General features: G+C 34.1%; 3 protein-coding genes across 8 annotated transcripts; 1 reads left to right on the top strand and 2 right to left on the bottom strand.

Annotated features, from left to right (window-relative positions):
- Positions 1–1184: 1184 nt before the first annotated feature.
- LOC107824665 (uncharacterized) lies at positions 1185–2827 on the bottom strand. Its single transcript, XM_016651465.2, has one exon. It carries the CDS (start codon positions 2641–2643, stop codon positions 1243–1245), a length of 1401 nt encoding a protein of 466 aa, XP_016506951.2. The 5' UTR covers positions 2644–2827; the 3' UTR covers positions 1185–1242.
- Positions 2828–4365: 1538 nt separating this feature from the next.
- Positions 4366–6541, bottom strand: LOC107824667 (HVA22-like protein f). The gene is made up of 5 exons (XM_016651466.2): positions 6403–6541; positions 6056–6082; positions 5837–5959; positions 4992–5238; positions 4366–4553 (listed from the first exon to the last, which is right to left on the bottom strand). Exons 1-5 carry the CDS (start codon positions 6447–6449, stop codon positions 4527–4529), a joined length of 471 nt encoding a protein of 156 aa, XP_016506952.1. The 5' UTR covers positions 6450–6541; the 3' UTR covers positions 4366–4526.
- Positions 6542–13696: 7155 nt separating this feature from the next.
- Positions 13697–18991, top strand: LOC107824545 (zinc finger BED domain-containing protein DAYSLEEPER). Of its 6 annotated transcripts, XM_075227108.1 has the most exons (5): positions 13733–13908; positions 15426–15758; positions 16113–18090; positions 18174–18262; positions 18506–18991. In XM_075227108.1, exons 2-4 carry the CDS (start codon positions 15726–15728, stop codon positions 18227–18229), a joined length of 2067 nt encoding a protein of 688 aa, XP_075083209.1. In that variant the 5' UTR covers positions 13733–13908; positions 15426–15725; the 3' UTR covers positions 18230–18262; positions 18506–18991. The 6 variants fall into 6 exon arrangements, with proteins under 6 accessions (XP_075083210.1, XP_075083209.1, XP_075083207.1 ...); XM_075227106.1 differs by having other exon boundaries at positions 13734–13908; positions 18174–18991; XM_075227107.1 differs by having other exon boundaries at positions 13734–13908; positions 15411–15758; positions 18174–18991.
- Positions 18992–19851: the final 860 nt, after the last annotated feature.

The following is a 19851-nucleotide window of genomic DNA, read 5'->3' as shown; positions in this document are numbered from 1 at the left end:
TTAGGACCAAATTTGAAGTAATGGCAAATTTATTCTATTTCCCATTATTGAAGGGACATTTTTGGCCTTTTTCCTTTTCTTTACTGGCCTCTTAGTTTTTTTATTTATATTTATTTTAAATTTACTTCTTTTTGGGTAAAAAGAATGGTGATAGGAGAATGTGCATTTCAAGTAGAGTAAAATTCACTTTACCCCTTTTAACCTGGTTGAAAAATAATAACACCTCACATTTTGAATGAGAAAGGAAACCCCCTTAAGCAATATTTTTTTGGTGAGAGTTTTTTTTTTAAGATAAAGATTTTTTCTCTCTCTATCCTTTCAAAGGTGAAGTATAATATTTTTCATCCAAACCAATACTTGAATTTCGTCTTTCTTGCTTGTAAAATTTAAGATATTTTTCTATTATATTGAGGCTATTGTTAAAATTTTTGCAATAAAAAAAAAATTGCATACAAAATTCAAGAAATATGTTGAACGCACATTCACCATGGATGCTTTAGCATTTCAATTTGAAGAGAAAAAGTTACACTGAAATAGTCAATTCTCTGACATATATATTAGACGAAAGAATTGTTGCTATGAGTATTAATTAATTTATGTATTTTCTTTGTATACTAAAATTATTATACTAAAACCATTATTAAACTTTACTTATTTTGAAAATATCTTTATTATTAAACTTTACTTACTCGACCAAAAAAAAGTAAATATCTTTATTAAACAGGAATTATAGTTGATAATGTCACATTTGAAAATTTATTGTGAAGGCGTTTTTGCATGTTGAAGAATGAACCGGCGACTCATAGGCAGTGGCTTGGTCAAGGGAACCCACCGGAGCCGTAGCAAAAGCGAGTCTTCATAGGGCAGTTGTCACTGCTTATGGACCCGAACCTAGGTGATCTATCCATGACCGGGATGAAACTTGGGTGAAACTAAGTGGAGATTCAAACTGACCGATGTTGAAGAATCAACGGATAAGTTATGGTTAGGGGTGAAATGCAACTCGAACCTAGAGTCATTGACAATGTAAATATTCTTTTTACATTATCAGTGAATTTGAATTTGAAGTAATCTGTTATATGAGTTTTTTAATGCAGTCAGTATATAAAATTTAAACGCTAATATTAATAATTGCAAAGTAAATAGTAATAAGAAATAATTATGCTACTTAATAGACTCAGAAGTACATGTTGGGAGATATAATTTACTAGAAAGAATCAATAATACAACCAAACCTAATTCCTAAACAAAGAACACTAAATGATACAAAGCCATAGTACACAAAACAAACATAAGAAAAAATGACTTCATTACTCCATATGAAGCTTCAGATTTCTTCAATGGCATAGTTATAGAACTAGTATTGTTTCTCCCACATATATTAACTCCAAGATAAACTCCATTTGCCTCAGGTGGATTAAAACAAAGCCCTGGATTTCCACTTAAGTCCAAATTCCTACCAAGCCTTTTCAAGAAACTTGAATTGAATGGAACAACACCATCCAAAAAATTTCTGCTCAAATTCAAGTGATACATATGTGAAAAACTAGAAAATTCAACTGGGATTTCACCCGTTAATCGATTATTTTGTAATGACAATGTGCGTAAATTCAAGAGCTGTGAATAACTTGATGGTATTTTCCCTGAATAACCAGAAGAAGCAAGTCTCAATTCTTGAAGTTTTTTCAGCTGAGCAAACTCTATTGGCAGTTGTATAAACATTGGATTGTCATCCATAAGAAAATATTGCAAACTTTGCAACTTAGGTAAACCTTTAGGAAACTTCCCACTTAATTTGTTGTTACTCAAAGCCAAGAAAATCAAAGAATGTAGATTTTCTATGCTCTCTGGAATTTTTCCAGTGAATGAATTGGAGCTTAAGTCAAGCTTTTGAAGTGTACCAAGTTGGCCAATTGTATTCGGAATTGGACCAATGAAATTGTTGTAGCTCAAATCTAAGCCAACAAGATTTTTAAGATTACCAATTTGGTAAGGGATTTTGCTTGTAAGCTTGTTGTAGCTTAAATCAAGATGTACAAGTGAACTCAAGCTAAAAATTTCTAAAGGAATTTGACCAACAAGATTGTTTTGTGACAAAGTGAGAATTTGAAGTGACTTTAGTAGTGATATTTGAGGTGGGATTGAGCCAATAAGTGAAGGATTTGATCTTAGACTAAGCTGCTGGAGTGAAAGGCCAAGAATTCTTTTTTCTGGAAAAGAGATTCTTGTTTTGCTATATGCGAAACATTGTATAAAGAAAACAGATTCAAGATTTGGGAGTTGAAAAATTTGTGAAGGGAAAGTTGCTGTATTTTTGCATGTTGGATTTGGATGTGTACCAAAATCAAGCCTAGTAACATGAAACATGTTATCAATATTACTTTTTTTGCACTCTATTCCAAGCCAAGATGAACTTTGTTTACATGGATTTGGATAGGAAATTCTCCAATTTTGATCAGAGGACATGGATTCCATAATCTTGAAAAGGATTTCAAGTTCTTGGGATTCCATGTTAGTAATTGGCTGTGGGAGATTCTTGTTATTTGCATGTTGATTGGTTGAGACAAAAGGGATAGAAAGAAATGAGAAGATGAACATGAGGAGTAGAAGCAGAGGAAATAAAGAGAGTGAAAATGGATACATTGTGTTAAAGTCTGTGAAGTTCTGAACTTCTGATCAATTGTTGTAGCTCTATTTGGTTTTAAGTATAGAATCAAATTTTGCAAGAACTGTTAGCAGGGTATTGACGCGAAAGTTTTGGAGTAACAACAAAGTTACTTTGTGTGATATATAAGTCCATGTTCGAGTCATAGAAATAAACATTAATACTTATATTAGGGTATGCTGTCTACATCATACCCTTTGAAATATGGCCCTTATCCGGACTTTGAGTAAAGCTGTGAACGCAGGATACCACGTGTACCGTACTTTTTTTTTTTTTTTTTTAAGGGTATTGAAGTTTGGTTTTCTTGGGGGGGGGGGTGAGTTTGAACTGAGCTGACTGAAATGACAGGTGAGAAGTGGGGACATGATCATATTGAGTGAGAAATTGAAACCTAAGGTAGGGTCATAGGACATTTGAAGCCATGGGGGGAGACAGAAAGAAAGAGGAGATGATGGAAAATAGCAATGCAGATGTTTTTCATTGGAGTTCAAATTCTATATACTAACGAGTTGTTTGGTTGGTGAGATAATAGATAATAATTTTGGGATTAGATGGGAGATTATTTTATTTCGTATTTTGTTGAATTTTTGAATTCAGGATTAGTAATGCCGGGGTTAATTTATATCACAATTATAGTATTATTCTATTCCACATTGAGGTTCGGATAATAATCCCCGGTTTACTAATCCCGATATAAAACAAAATCTAAGGTAAAATTGAAAATAAAAATTTATCCCAACTTATTTAGTATACATCAAATACATGCTTATATTAAACCTTGTATATCTTTTTCATAGTCCAATGAATCAAATATCTATCAATATCCACTAAATAAGTCTCTCACTGCTTTATCCTTGTATTAAATTACGTTATTATAATTTTTAGATAACTTGTTCCCAAACCAAACTATTCGTAATGTTATAGAAATATTTACATATTTAGATCACTTATAATTAATTACATGTAAATTTCTATGTTAAACAATAATTTCTAATCTAATAAAATTGATGGCCAACCTTAAAGTATATTGATAACGAAAAATAAAAAAATTCATTTCATTTCGGAGGAATTGAGCTAGACTTTTAACTGGTAAAGGATATCAGAAGAGCAACAAATCAAGGTAATGTTGGTTGCTTCATTTTGATTGAACTTTCTTGACATAGCTGTTTGCAAATTCGATCCGTTATTGTCCGGCCAACATAATAGGACTCCAACGTAAACTATTTTCTATGTTTTCTAGTAGTTTTATTTTGGGGTGAGGAGCAGGGACACATGTAGTATTCTAGTGACTCGTTCAATTAAAAACGTAAGTTTGAATTACAAAAAATAGTAAATATGAACTCATAACTGTAAAAATATAAGGAGTTCAATACAAAAAATCTTAAAGGTTGAAATCATATAATTTAGATTATGGATCTGCCTTTGGTGAGTGTCCCTAAATACAGAAAAATGAAGGGAAAAAAAAAGAAAAAAAAAAGAATGTTTTCTAAAACGCTCATTGTCAAAAAGTTTTCAAACACAAGGAAGATGGTGGTTTGGCAAGAATCTAATTTCTCAGCTTTCCAAAATACTTTTACTTTCTCTTGTTTTCTTTTTTTATTTAAAGTTACTTTGTATTAATCCTTGTTAGTTTTTACTTATTTCCCTGAATACAACACGAATAATCTCAATGACTGTCCAAATTAATATATAAGAAAAGACTCACATATATTTGTAATTTCACTTATGTGGAAGGGTTTTGAAATTCAAAATACAAATTGATATACAACATATCCAATTGAAACATAAACAATTTAGTAAATAAAGAAAAACTCTGTTGTTGTTGGTAAGGTAAGAGAAATTTCTGAAATCACTCGTTTCCTCAGTGTTTCTTTGCTTCTCTTTCCGCCTGAAAACATATCAAATTCACAATAAGAATGACTTAGTGGGTTTGGTTTGGACATAAGAATTGTAAAACTACGAAAAAAGTGAATTTTTTTTTCAAGTGAAAATGATATTTAAAAATTAGAGTTGTGTTTGGATATAAATATAATTTTGGGTTGTTTTTGAATTTTTACGATTGATCTGAGCGAAAATTTTGAAAAATAGTTTTTTGGAGTTTTCAAAATTTCGAAAAATTCTAAAATTCATCTTCAAGCGAAAATTGAAAATTTCATAGCCAAACACTGATTTAAAAAGAAAGTGACAATTTTTCCAACGGGCCCATTAGACCAATATATATATATATATATATATATATATATATAGATCGTTGTCCCAACTAATAGTTTAGTAATATACTGTCAATGTATAGAAATTAAACTGGTTCGGGAATTATTGTTCGTACCGCTTTGACGACCTTATCAAAGGCATCTGGTCCATATTTTTCTATGTATCTCTCAACTGATTTTCTTGCATCTAAGCTCATCATTTGAAGAGCCTTTCTTTGGTTTTCAGGATAAGTTGAGCTAATACGACTTCCAACTTTAACATGCCTCCTTACAAAATTCTCATGTATATAAGCTGCTCCATTGAAAATTGGTAGCACCAACCACATACAACATACAAGCTTGATGTATGGCCAAAATGGAAGCCTGTCAATGACATTACTAATGTAATATGAACAAATTCAAGTAGAGGCGAAGCCAAAATTTAACGTTAGTGAGTTCGTGATTCTAACTTTTTTAAGTTCCTGAGTTTTAAATGAACATTTTAAAACAAATACAAGGTTTGGATCAATGCTACTGGATTCAACCGAACCCATAGTCAAAGCTCTAGCTCCACCACTGAATTCAGAATATACAAAACTATACACTGACAATGTAATAGAATATTTATAGGTCATCTAATTAAAGATGACTATATGTAATCGTTCATTGAAAGAGGTGACTAGTAATCTGAAAAATAAGGCAAGCTAGTAACATAACATAACATGAAGGGGAGCCTTGGAGGAACAATAAACTTGCAAACATATGACCTAGGTCGCACGAGTTTCAAGTCGTAGAATCAATCAATGATGCTTGCATGAGGGTAGACTGTTTATATCACACCCTCTTGGGGTGCGATCCTTTTTCGAACCCTGCGTAAACACATGATATTTTGTGTATCAGGCTGCCCCTAATTTTATCCATGTATATAAGTTAAAATTCACAAAATTATATCTCTAGACGTTTGTACATAATATGTTGTTACCATTGGAGGATTTGCCAGCAAGATAACTCAAATAGAGTTATGAATGAGTAGAGAACCCAATAGGTTAGCCATTGTTGATCATCTAGTGGTGAAGGGCTCTCAATTGCTCGCATAGAAGAATACCTATTCATTGGGGGGGAAATGAATTAGTGACACATAATGTTGTGTATTCTATATATTGTGTATTTTCACTAGCAACTAAATTAGATGGCAACTTACAAAGGATAAAGAAGCTCCACTCCAGGGCTGTTAAGAAAAAGGAGAGGGAAAAATAAAAAGTTAGGTCTTAATTTTCCAAATAATACAAAAAAATAACAAAAAATAACCAATAAAAATGAAGAAAATATACAATAATCTTCAACCATACTTTGCAGAAAATTAGCATGCATGTTGAACATATATGGTTTTCACAATACAACAAAAGTCATCCTAGGCATGGACTGTTATATATATATATATATATATATATATATATAGACGGTGTTTATATAATAGATGTAAAAAATTTAATATAAATGAATTAAATTGGTAAAAAAGATATAAAACTAAAACTAAATTTAAAATACCCGATTAGCCCATTCAAACTCTTAGCAATAGTTCCAAGAGAGCCCATTGAAGAACTGCTTTTCTTACTTTGCTCTCTTGCCTCGTGAAAATTTGATCTCTTTAATTTCTTTTTATCCAATGAGAAAGGAAAGTTGTGGAGAGAAATGAGGGAATGTAAAAAATAGTTGCATGATTTTATACGTACTAATTATTACTAGGTATTTGGTAGATGAGACAAGCAAGTAAAGGATATCTTTTCAAAGGAGAGAAAGTCTTCTTTTCTCCTTCGTGAAGGAATGAGAATATGGTCAAGAAATTAAAGTGGAAATTAACACATGAGAAAGCTGATCATACAAAGTGGTTCATTATATTCTTCGTTCCTATAATTACACACACCCTTTGCCTCTACCTATACGTCAACTATAATCCACTTTTATTTTGGTTTCTAATCGATGCCTAATATTCGCATTAAAGTCCGATTAAATTCAGATTCACTATGAAAAGTCCTATATTGGGGTAAAGCGCTTCTTAACATAGTCGACTCCTTATCCAGGAGTCGAACCTAAGACATTTGATTAAGAATGAAGGAGTACTTACCACTCTACTACAACCTTTATTAATTACGTAGCTCTAATTTGCCTCAAATTTACCCCTACTTATTTGCTCTTGAACTACGTGAAATGGTCTAGCTCAAGGGCAAATTTAACCCTTTATTCTCGTAAAAAAAAGGCCCACCTACTAGATATGTGGCATCATCAATTGCTAAATTGTCATTAAAAACTAAGCTTCTGTCGTTAGTCAATAAGAACAAAAATATTTCATTTTTTAATGGAAAGGGTTAAGAGCAAATTTGACCTTTTTCCCAGAACTAAAATACAATAATACATTCATCTTCTATTATCTAACTGTAGTTAAAATATACTGATTATTAAAAAAAAAAAAATATTGACAATATATATGTTAAATCTATTTTCTATTAGGTTGAAATTAAATAAATTGGGCCAGCAGGGAAAAATAGATAATGAGAACTGATTAATTTAACATTTAAAAAAAAAAAATAGAAGAAGAAGAAGAAAAGAAGACGATAAATTAGACCTTCAGAAGAAGGAAAAAACAGAGAATTGGGGATTTTTTCTCATGATAATTTGGGAATTTAAAACAAAATTGGGGGGGGGGGGGGACGAAAAAAATAGGATCTATACAGATGGATCTTATATATATCATAGAATAAAGTACCACATGGGTGGATATATATATATATATATGAATCCAAATCTACCGAATCACTCATGTTATGATCTTCTACATCCTGGGTCTTCCCGTTCCGTCATCTGGCTTATGTTCTTCATGTAGCATTCAGACCGAATGACTCTATGAAATTACGTCGATACTTCCACATATTATGGGTAACGTAGGAGACATCTCTATTTTTCCCCCGGGGAATCTTTAGAATTCCCACTGCTTAACTTTCAATTCGCCTCTGACCATCAAATGAAATGTGAATAACCCGTCCTCCTCTCTTTGAAAGAAGGGGCGCTTCCGGTTCTGTCAGTGCTTGAAACAATTTTGTCTTCTCCATATTACTATATCTCTAGAGTCAATAATTTTATATGAGGAACTACTGAACACAATCACTTGCTGTCGTTACTCTTCAGTTTTCTGTTGAACTCTATCCTGCAGAGGTACTCAAATTGGATCAATGATCGATTTCTAGGTTTCGTCGTAAACCTAGTTATGTTTATATTCGGTAGCCGAAAAAGTACATAAAATCTGTATAATTTTTGTATATAACATACAAAATATATATATATATATATATATATATATATATATATATATATATATATATATATATATATATATATATATATATATATATATATATATATATTTTCGGTTATTATATTAGATTAAAGGTGTATTTGGTATGAAGGAAAATATTTTTCGGAAAATATTTTTCAATTTTTCCATGTTATGTTGGTTTAAATGTTTTGAAAAATATTTTTCTCATGAATTAGGGGTGCTTATTGGGCGAATCGGGCGGATAATTAAGCTTAACGGTTCGGTTTATCGGTTATCGGGTTATAAATATAATAATTCGTTAGACATCTAATAAGATAACGGGCGGATTGGTATTGGATTAATGGAGATAGTTAACCACTTTTTAACCATGAGAGGGTGGATGTAATTTAGCTTAAGGAGCGGTTATCAAGCGGTTTATCGGCTAAATCAAATAGAAAATTTTTGAACAATTCTAGAGCCTGTTTGGATTGGCTTAGAAAAAGTAGTTTTTTAACAGAAATAACTTTTAAGCCAAAATTGAGGTTGCCCAGCTTACTGCTTTTGGCTTGTTTTGAGCAGTTTTAAACTTATTTTAAACACTTTTTAACTTTGTCAAACACTAAAAAAGGTTAGAAAGAGCTTAAAAGTTGATTTGACCAGCTTAAAAGTCAATCCAAACACCCTCCTAGTCTTGTGAATACCAAACGGCCAAACCTGATAAAGTGACTTGACTATAAGTCCCACCCCCTTTTAGTTTACTAGGCTTGTTAACATCTATTTCTACATGATCGAATGTGTTAACACTTTATAATTTGAACTGCACTTATTATAAGTATTTCTTTTGGTTGCATATCTATCATATTTCATATCAAAAAAGGGGAAAGACTGTAAACTGGTCAAATTGACTAAAACTTATATACAATCGGAATCCCCTGCACTTACAAAACTTGACTGAAAACTTGAAGGCATTTTCAGATTTATTTTTTGATAATACTCATGTAACTTTTGTTGATCCCATATAAAAGTGTAAATATAAAAATTCTTAACGGGTTAACGGTTTATCCGATAAGAAAATTGAGTAATCCGCCCCAAACCGTTAAGCCGCGAATTATAAAATCCCAATCCGTTCACCAACCATTACCCCGAGAACCCAATACCAACAAGCCAATAAATCATCGGTTCGGTTAACGGTCCGGTTAACAGTTTTGAATAGCCCTATTATAAACTAATTTTCCTCCAATTTGAGAAAAATATTTTCTCTATCAAGAGAAGGAAAAATATTTTTCAAAACTCTTTGCCAACCTTCCTCTCATTCCCCATCCCCAATAAGTACAGATGTCTCCGTACCGATCCGCAAGACTCTACTAAACCTGCTCATGACTCGTGAGACCTATATAACCTAGGCTCTGATACCAACTTGTCATGACCCAAAATAACACATGTCGTGATGGCGCCTATCTCAATACTAGGCAAGCCGACAACCTCAATAAATCACATTTTCTCTTAAGTTTGAAATCATAATATTTGAATTTCCATAGAAAAATCTCACAAATTACTGACATAAGATATATTCTCAAAACTCGGTGTCACTGAGTACATGAGTATCTAAATGATAACAAAGTCTGACTGCTAAAAACACTGTCTGAAAATGTAAAACAATACAAAAACAGAAAGGAAAAAGAGTCAAGGTTTGCGGACGCTAAGCAGCTACCTCGATAATTTTCAACAAATAAAACTCCGAGAACTAGCAACCACCGTGTCCAAAAGTACCTGGATCTGCACACGAGGTGCAGAGTGTAGTATGAGTACAACTAACTTAGCAAGTAACAATACTAAATAAAGAAATAAAAGTAGTGACGAGCTTCACAACTAAGTCCAATTACAGTAATTTCCAACATAAGAAGATAGGCATACTTTCATGTTCAACATTTAAAACTCAACAGTAATTTCATATCAAGTTCGACTGAAAAAGAAGATAATATCTTTCAGAAATTTCCAACACAGTGATATATGACAATTGTAGTGCAATAAGAATGAAATCAAATGCATCCTCTCAGGACCACAGTTACTAAGCCATTTCATTCACTCAGCACTCAATACTCGCACTCGGTAGATACCTACGCTCACGGGGGGTGTGTACAGACTCCGGAGGGGCTCCTTCAGCCCAAATGCTATAATCCACACGGACAACTCACGTGCTATAGTATAATATCTGGATCCTCACGGACAACTCACGTGCTGCACGGATAATTCACGTGCTATAGTATAATATCTGGATCCGCACGGACAACTCACGTGCTATAGTATAATATCTCACAATCAGGCCCTCGACCTTACTCAGTTATAAATCTCTCACGTCTCTCGGGCTCTCAATAATCATGAAAAATCAGCCCAAATAACAATGATATGATGCATCAATAATGAACAATAGAGACTGAGATAAAATAAATAAGTAAACTGTGAGTGAGTACAAAACAATAATTTAGCAGATAATTCAATATGTACACAACCTCTGTGGATCCCTATAGTGCCAACACATAATCTAAACATGATTTGTGATTTAATTTCCCTACTACATGGAGAATGTACAGATAACAACAGATTATTCAACTACACAGTTCCATAGAATTTGACCAAGTCACAATTCCTACGGTGCACACCCACACGCCCGTCACCTAGCATGTGCGTCACCTCAAAATCGATCATATAACACATAATCCGGGGTTTCATACCCTCAGGACCAAATTTAGAACTGTTACTTACCTCAATCCGAGCAATTCTTTATTCCATTAAGCCTTTGCCTCGCGAATCGTCCTCCGAACGCCTCGAATCTAGTCACAATTAATTCGATTCAATCAATTTAAATTATAGGAATTAATTCCATACGAAAATACTAATTTTTCAATAAAATACGAAATTGCACTCAAAAATCTCAGTGGGACCCACGCCTCGGAACCCGACAAAAATTACAAACTATGAACGCCCATCCAACTACGAGTTCAACCATACAAATTTCACCAAATTCCGACATCAATTCAACCCTCAAATCTTCAATTAAAGTCTTTGAAGATTTCTATCATTTTCAACCAAATCTCTACCCATTTGAACTCAACAATCTTTCTACAAACCTTATTGGTACGTGTATGTATAAATAATACTCCCAATTACTCATATTTACCCAAAATCGAAATTGAAGACTATGGTTAGAAAATCTTACCTCTTTGAAGCCCTAGTAAGTTCCTTGTGAAATCTCCAAACCTTGAACAAGAATTGATAGACAAATGACTAGGTCTTCACTTTCTCTCTCTAAGATGCTCTCGCCTCTCTCTAAAATATCAGATGAAACCCTTCAAAATGACCCATAATAGTATTTTATAAGAATGGGGTCGGGTTTATATAATCAAAAAAATGAAGCTCCACCGCAAAATGGGTCGCAAAAAGGCCCTCCGGAACTGGGCAACACCGTTTCAGTCTGTGACCGTTATGCGGTCCGCAGACCTATTCCTCGGTCGCATAATGCACCGCAGAACTGGTCTGCAGTCGCATAATGCGCCTCAGACCTTCCTTCAAACTTGCCCCACTTATGATTCACTCTGCGGCCATTATGCGGTCCGCAAAGTGATTCTGCGACCGCATAGTGGGCCGCAGAAATGACTTTTTTCGGCAAAAATTTTCCTTTACTCCCCCGCTCATTATTCAACCCAAAAGGTCATTCTCAAACATGTAAGCCTAGTTCGGCACCACGAAACCTTAATTTTCTTAGCAAAAATTTTCCAGGGTCGTTACAAATAAGTCAACATCCGGTCATCATTTTCAACTTAAGTTCTAAACTTTGGAACTAAGGCCTCATTTGTTTTTTTAAGATTAAGGCGTATGAATCTGAATACATATCTGAATAACAAGATGTGTATTAAGATTAAGACATCTAAATCTGAATACACATATGAATATTAAGATTTGTATTAAGATTTGAATACTAAATGATTAAGACTGTTTGATTTTTAATATCTTAATGTATAAAATTTATCTTTATTTGAAAATTAATAACCATAAAATTCAAATGAAATACTCATTAGTCTAATATTCTATCAATAAAATATATAATTTTTTTTAAAAATATAGTAGTTGCTCGTGGTGATGGCTAACTATGGTGCTTGTGAATGCCGACTAGATGTGGTGGTTAGTGGTAGGTTTGGTTGATGGTGGTGGTTCAAAATAGTAGCTAGTTATTATTAGCAGTGGTGGCGATTATGATTTAGGATGGTGGTGGTGAGTGGTGATAGTTAATAATGGCGGGTGGTGGTGGTAGTTGTGATTGAGGAAGGTGGTGGTAGGTAGTGACAGTTTATAATGATGGGTAGTGCCGGTTATGATTGTTGATGGTGATAGGGTGGTTAGTTGTGGTAGTTGAGGTGGATGAATGTTTGTGATTGGGAATGATTGTGGTGGGAATGGTGCGGATGGCGGGTGGTGGTAGCCGATTATGGTGGCGGCTATGATTGAGGATGATGGTGGTGATGGAGGTTGAGTATGGTGGTGGCGGCATGGTGATAGTTGATAATGGTAGGCGGTGACGACAATTAATAATGAATATGAATGATAGCATCTTAATGAAATTAAGTCTCTGTTATGGATCTTAATCGTACAGACCTATTCAGACCCATTAAGTGGTTGTGAAGCAAAAAAAATAAACGCACTTAATGATTAAGATCTGAATAATTAAGATTCAGACTTTAAAAACAAACGCACTTAATGTCTGAGGTTTGAATGATTAAAATTTAGACCTCCATTAAGTGCAAACAAATGAGGCATAAGTGTTTCAAATCATTCCAAAACCTCACCGGACCCGAAGCAATTACCCCGGCAAGTCAAATAACAACCGTAAAGCACAATTTGAGCAGTAAATGGGGAGATGGGATTGTAATACTCGAAACAACCGGGTAGTTCGTTACAAAATAGAAATATTATTAATAGTATTTTCTTTTCATGTTATAGATAGAGTATTTTTTTCATTTCAACAAATGAATATTTTTTTTCACGATATAAATTTTTTTTTCTTTCATTTTAACAAAAAAAAAGTACTTTCCTATCATGATGTAGAACCAAAAAAAAAAAGATAGAACACAAATTTCAACATTATTTTTGCATAAAAAAGTAAAGCAACACATTAGTTCCTTTGGGTTTGTGTGAATTGTTAGAACAATAATTAAATTCTTAAAGAAAATAGAGTCATAAAAATAGAATCATGAAAATGTTGGGGGGAGCACATGAAACATAGGGACTTGGGGGAAGGGGGTGAGGAGAGTAGCATAAAAAAATTATTTTCTTAAAAAATATTTTCTACTCTCTAACCAAATAATAGAAAATATTTTTCGAATTTTTTTTTTCGCTCACTAGCCAAACAAGAGAAAATAAGTGATAAAACCACTAATTTTTCTTGAAAACATTTTCCTTTCTACCAAACACACCCACAATGTCATTTTTCCAACAAATATTGTCAAAGAGATCGAAGATAGGCCCAAACCGTAGGCCCAACAACTTGTCTCTTCGGGTTCGCGCCTTCTCTTGGCAACCCAACTTCACAACACATTCTCGCTAACGAGACGCTCACTTCACTCTCATCTCTTCGTTTATCACACACAATTACACCTTCACTATGTGATTTCCTTCGCACAAAAAACCTTAACCGCTTACAAACAAACCCTAACTTCCCTCTGTAACAACGCCAAAGTTCTTCAATTCTCGTAAGTCTCTCTCTCTCTCTCTCTCTCTCACACACACACACACACACACACACACACTGTTTCTCTCTATCTTTCTCTCTTGTTTCTCTCTCTTCATGTCATGTATGGCAGTGTTATAATTGAAACTGTTGTTTTGGATATATTTAGACCCGAAGTCCGAAAGGATTTTGGGTTAATTTAGGTTTCGGATCCGATATTCATAGGGTTTTAATAATATGTGCTTCTCCGACCCGACTTTTTATTTTTCGTCTACCCTAATGAATCGGATTATGGGTCGGGTACTGGGTCATGTAGACCCGGTTTGGTTGGACAAAATTCACTATTTTGTTGAGCCGTTTACGCTATTGCTCTTTAAATTTTGCCTTTTAATCTCTAATTTGTGCGTAAAGTTTGCATCTTTTGTTTTTTGAACAATAAAATTTGCATCTTTTATTTCCAAACAATGTAGTGCTTTGTAAATTAAAGAGGAATTTTTTTTATGACTACCGGTGCCTGCTACCTCCCACTAGCATAGGTACCGGGTAATTTTGCGCAGTAAGATTTGAGCGGATGGGAAGAAATCACCTTGTGTTTTTTTAAATTATTGAGGAATTCTGGTGTTGTGCTGGCTAGAATTTCACTAGTGCCTCGTTTTGTTGTGAATTTCTTCTTATTATCTTAGGTGGGTTTAAGTATGGATATGGAGCAGAATGGATATTCATATTGTCGATCCCAACTAGTTTGGGATTGAAGTTATAGTTATCTTGTGCTGCCTTAGATGGGTAATTTGAAATTGAAAGGTTTCTAGCTTAATTCACCTTTAGAAAAACATTTGATAAAGCTGTAACAATAATTAGAAGACATTTGAAAAAGCTGTAACAATAAATAAATAAAAAAACAAAAAACATTTGATAAAGCTGTAAATTTTTTATGTAAAGTCTGAAGTGTGCGGATTTGATAGCGTTTTCTGTCATGTAAATGGTAGAAAGATCTGGCTTTTATGTAATGTGTGTGGATGTGATAGTGTTTTTTTGTAATTTAAATGGTAGAAATGTCCTTTATAGGTTTATTTGTATATTATATATACTGATCCTCGCCCAAATATGTGGGTGAATTTGATAGTTTTTTCTTAATTTAACTGGTAGAAAAGTCTGGCATAGGTCTACTATTTATATATATATTATATATATATATATATATATATATATATATATATATATATATATATATATATATGTATATGTATATATAGTGCTCGCCCAACGAATAAGGCAACTGTGTATACCTACATTCTTTCTATCATTTAATGGTAGAAAAGAAAACTTGAAATGCAGAAAGTTGTGCTATTTTGTTTGCTCATTAAAACAAGGTATCTTGTTATTTTGGTTGACAGTGAATGATCTATGTTGATCACTTTGTTTGTCATGTTTTCTTCAGAACTCTTCACGAGTTTGCTTCCATTTTTATCTGTTAAAAGTTCATTTTTGAGCATGTTGTAGTTGACGATACTTTACTAATTTAAGGGTATCTTGCACCAGAGAGGATCCTTCAAGTTTTAAAAAAAAGTTTAGCTCTTCGGATCTTGTGTAAGCTAGAAGCCATCTTACAAGTTGCTGATGCTATTGAAGTATATGGTTGGTAGTAGCACAGTCAAGAGGTCTAACAAGGAGATTAAAAAATGTTAGAATGTCCACCTAGCTCTCGACCCTGCAGCTTGAAGCAATTTTGGAGCCACCTTTGCTGCTACACTAGAAGATTCCCTTATGCCAAAAAAATTAGTCTTTACCTTATTTGTGCAGTATAATTTTAAACTACGGGGATTCAATTGAAGGCCCTTCATGCAATATAGCTGTGTCCCTGATGATTACTTTGTACTTCCTTTTCTCCCAAGTATTACTTATTATTTCTTTAATAAGCTTTTTTAGAGGCTGAAGTTCCTAATAGTTGATAGAAATAGTTGTACAACCTTTATGTGCATTGAGACCTTCCAATTAGTGTTGAAATATTTATTATCATTTCTAAGGTTTGTCAATTTCTGGCAAGATATATATGACGTCTTTGTGCTTGTTGTGATTGGAACAGCTATATTCAACTGGTAATTAAAAGAACTGCTTGATTACAATTAGCCTTTGTGTTATTGAAGCTTTATTGTCTCTTCATTTATTCTAGTTTAGAACTAATAAGTGTCTTTGCACTTTCCCCATGCTCCCTAAAAAAATTCTCAGGTATTGCTACAGTCGGAAGCAATGGAGATAGCTGAGGAAGCAGTTATAGTCAATTCTAGTAGACTAAAATCTGTTGTGTGGAATGATTTTGATAGAGTAAAAAAAGGTGATACTTTTGTGGCTATCTGTAGGCACTGTAAAAGGAAACTTAGCGGGTCTAGCACCAGTGGGACTTCACATTTGAGAAATCATTTGATCAGATGTCGTAGGAGATCAAACCATGACATAAGTCAGTTGCTTACACGGGGAAAGAAAAAGGAGGGAACCCTTGCCATCTCGAATTTTAGTTTTGATCAAGAGCAGAGGAAGGCTGAAGCAGTCAGCATTGTGAGGACTAAGTTTGAACAAGGACACCCAAGAGATGGGTTACTCAACAATGGGATTAACTTTGATAATAGGCGAAGCCGGCTTGATCTTGCTCGCATGATCATATTACATGGCTATCCTTTGTCTATGGTTGAACATATTGGTTTCCGTATATTTGTCAGAAATCTTCAACCTTTATTTGACATTGCAACATTTGATGGAGTTGAGGCTGACTGCAGGGAAATTTATCTTATGGAGAGACAGAAAGTATATGAAGAATTGGACAAATTGCCTGGTAAAATCAGCCTTAGTGCTGATACATGGACTGCTAATGGCGATGCTGAATACTTGTGTTTGACAGCACATTACATAGATGACTCTTGGCAACTGAAAAAGAAGATTCTGAATTTTTTAACAACTGATCCTTCCCAAACAGAAGACATGCTTTCAGAAGTTATCATGACTAGTCTAAGAAATTGGGATATTGACAGGAAATTGTTTTCTGTGACATTTGATAACTACTCGACATATGACAAAATTGTAAGTAGAATCAGAGAGCAGCTTTGCCAGCACAGGTTTCTTTACTGTGACGGCCAATTATTTGATACACGCTGTGCAGCTAATGTTGTCAAGTTGATGGTCCAAGATACCTTAGAAACAGCAAGCCCGATAATCCACAAGGTCCGGGAAAGTATTCGGTATGTTCGAAGTTCACAGGCAAACCAGGAAAAGTTCACTGAGATGGCTCAAATTGTTGGGGTTGATTGCCAGAATTGCTTGAATCTTGATAATTCATTTTATTGGAACACAACATATATCATGATTGACACTGCTTTGGAGTACAAAGATGCATTTCCCCTTTTGCAAGAACATGATTCTGGGTATGGAATGTGTCCATCTGCCACAGAGTGGGATAGAATAAGTGCCATTGCTAGCTTCCTAAAGCTCTTTGTTGAAGTTTCCAGTGTTTTTGCAGGAAGCAAGTATCCTACTGCAAATACATACTTTCCAGAGATCTGTGATATTCATTTGCAGTTGATTGAGTGGTGTCAAAACTCAGATGATTTTGTTAATTCTTTGGCTCTAAAGTTGAAAAGCAGATTTGATGAGTACTGGAAAAAATGTAGCTTGGCTTTGGCAATTGCAGCCATCTTAGACCCACGATACAAGATGAAATTGGTTGAATACTATTATCCTCAAATATATGGTGATAGTGCTCCAGACTGTATTAATATTGTCTCAGATTGTATGAAGGCTCTGTATAATGGCCATGCTATTTACTCACCATTAGCTCCGAATGGTCAAGCTGAAGCATCTCAAGTTGGTGGTGCTGGTGCTAATAATGATCGGCTGACAGGGTACGACAAATTCATCTATGAGACCTCACAGAGCAACAACATAAAATCAGATTTGGATAAATACTTGGAAGAGCCGCTTTTCCCTAGAAAAGCCGATTTTAGCATATTAAACTGGTGGAAGGTTCACACTCCAAGGTATCCTATTCTGTCCATGATGGCACGGAATATTCTTGGAATGCCGATGTCAAAAGCTTCATTAGAGTTTGTATTCAACACTGGGAATAAAGCTCTTGAACAGTATCGCAGTTCGCTAAGATCAGATACCTTGCAAGCTTTGATGTGTGCCCAGGACTGGATGCGTGATGAATTTGAAGGTTAATATTTATTTTTGTAGTTTACAATTATGATATATTCTATATTATCCGTGAAGAATAATTCTGAATTTTTTGTTCAACAGATTCAAGGGCTTCATCGAGCACTGTTACTCTGGCCCTATGCTATGATGCAAAATAATAGCAAGCTTTTGGTATGCTTTTGTCATTCCAGGTTGCCATTCTTTTGCTTTCTGTGTATATTAGCATCTTCTAAACAGTTTCTCTCCTTGTTATGTTAAGATTTTGTAGAAATTAGTTCATTTGAAGATTTTGCTTTTCCAGAGCTTCCATAAGTTGGTGATAGAAATCATTTGCTCTAACTTTATGCCAAACATCAGATGGGATCTTTTGTTCAAGAATCTAACAGTTTTTGCCGTGTTAGGCCCCATCAGTTAACTTATTTATCTGTATGTAGTTTTTTTTCCCCTTCCCATTGTGGTATTTGGACAAGTCAAACTGGAAGCCTTTCCATGGGGATGGATCGTTCAGAACTTGTGTAACTCATGCTCATTATGGTCAGTGATTTGTTCATCTGAACCAGCTGAGTGGAAAATTGCGAGGTATTCTTGGATTTTTGCAGCTTTCGTTCCCATGCTCCAGCCTACTAGGAGATGGTAGAGTCTGCTGTTTTGTATTTCAACCTCCTAAGGTGTGACGGTCGCAGCCAAATAAAGGGAGAAGTGAATAATGAGTTATTCAAACTAGTTGGAGAAAATATCCAAAGAATTTTATAGGGTTTTTGCTCACTACGGGACCTTACAAGAACCATATGTAGCATGACTCTAATTTCAGTTTTTCGATTATTTGGTATATTCTGACAAAAAAGAAAGACTTTGTTGTATGACTTTAGGAAGAATTTTTACAACATAATGACCTACCAACTTATAGAATCTGCACAAAATGTTCCTCATCTTGCATTCTTTCAAGTGCAAAAAATGGAAGACTGCTAACTTCTCTGTTGAACTGTGTGCAAATAAGAAACATTAGACATGCATTTTGAAGGCGGCCTTCTCCTCTTTGCAGGAACAATCCTTTGATAATTTTTTTGTGTTGACTCTGCCACATAGGTTTACTTAGATTTTCTTAAAACCAAATTTGGTTATTTTCTTTCTTTCTGATATTGTTGGTGTTTGGGTTAGCTTTTGCATACTTTGACTAATGCACGGGGCAGCTTGTCCCGCAGCGAACACATTGCCAAGATAATTCTATCCACCAAGGTTGAAACATATGGGTTCGTAGTCGCACCAAGTGTTGTTGGGATCAATCCTAGGATGTCCAAGTTTTTATTTCAAACCTAGCATTGGACACCCGAAATCCAGCAAATGGTGAAAGTCCATGACAGTATCTCGGACGAAATCCAGAACACTGTCATGGAGTTTTACTTTTTAAAGTTTAAAGTCCATGACAGTCATAGTAGCTCTTTTCAAATATTGGCTATTTTTTAAAAATGCGATCCAAAAAAGTAGCTAGCATGTAAACAGTTTAGTTTTGAGATTTTTACATGGCTGAGCATTTTTTAAAAATTATTTAACAAAATGATATTAATTTTAGTTTATTCCATAAATAGCAATTTTTTTTACAATCTTAGCATACTGTAAAGATTATGCCATAATTAATGAATGCACAAATGAAGGAATTCCACTAAATAAGGAATTTAATATAACTGACATTTCTCTATCGGGATTATTTTTTAATCTACATAAATTATTTTCAAATCTTACCTAATAATTTTGCTATTCCAATTTTTTTCTGCCTTCACGC

This window comes from Nicotiana tabacum, chromosome 12 (assembly GCF_000715075.1).
Source record: "Nicotiana tabacum cultivar K326 chromosome 12, ASM71507v2, whole genome shotgun sequence".
In the NCBI taxonomy this organism is placed as follows: domain Eukaryota; kingdom Viridiplantae; phylum Streptophyta; class Magnoliopsida; order Solanales; family Solanaceae; genus Nicotiana; species Nicotiana tabacum.
This window is presented reverse-complemented; position numbering and strand designations above follow the sequence as displayed.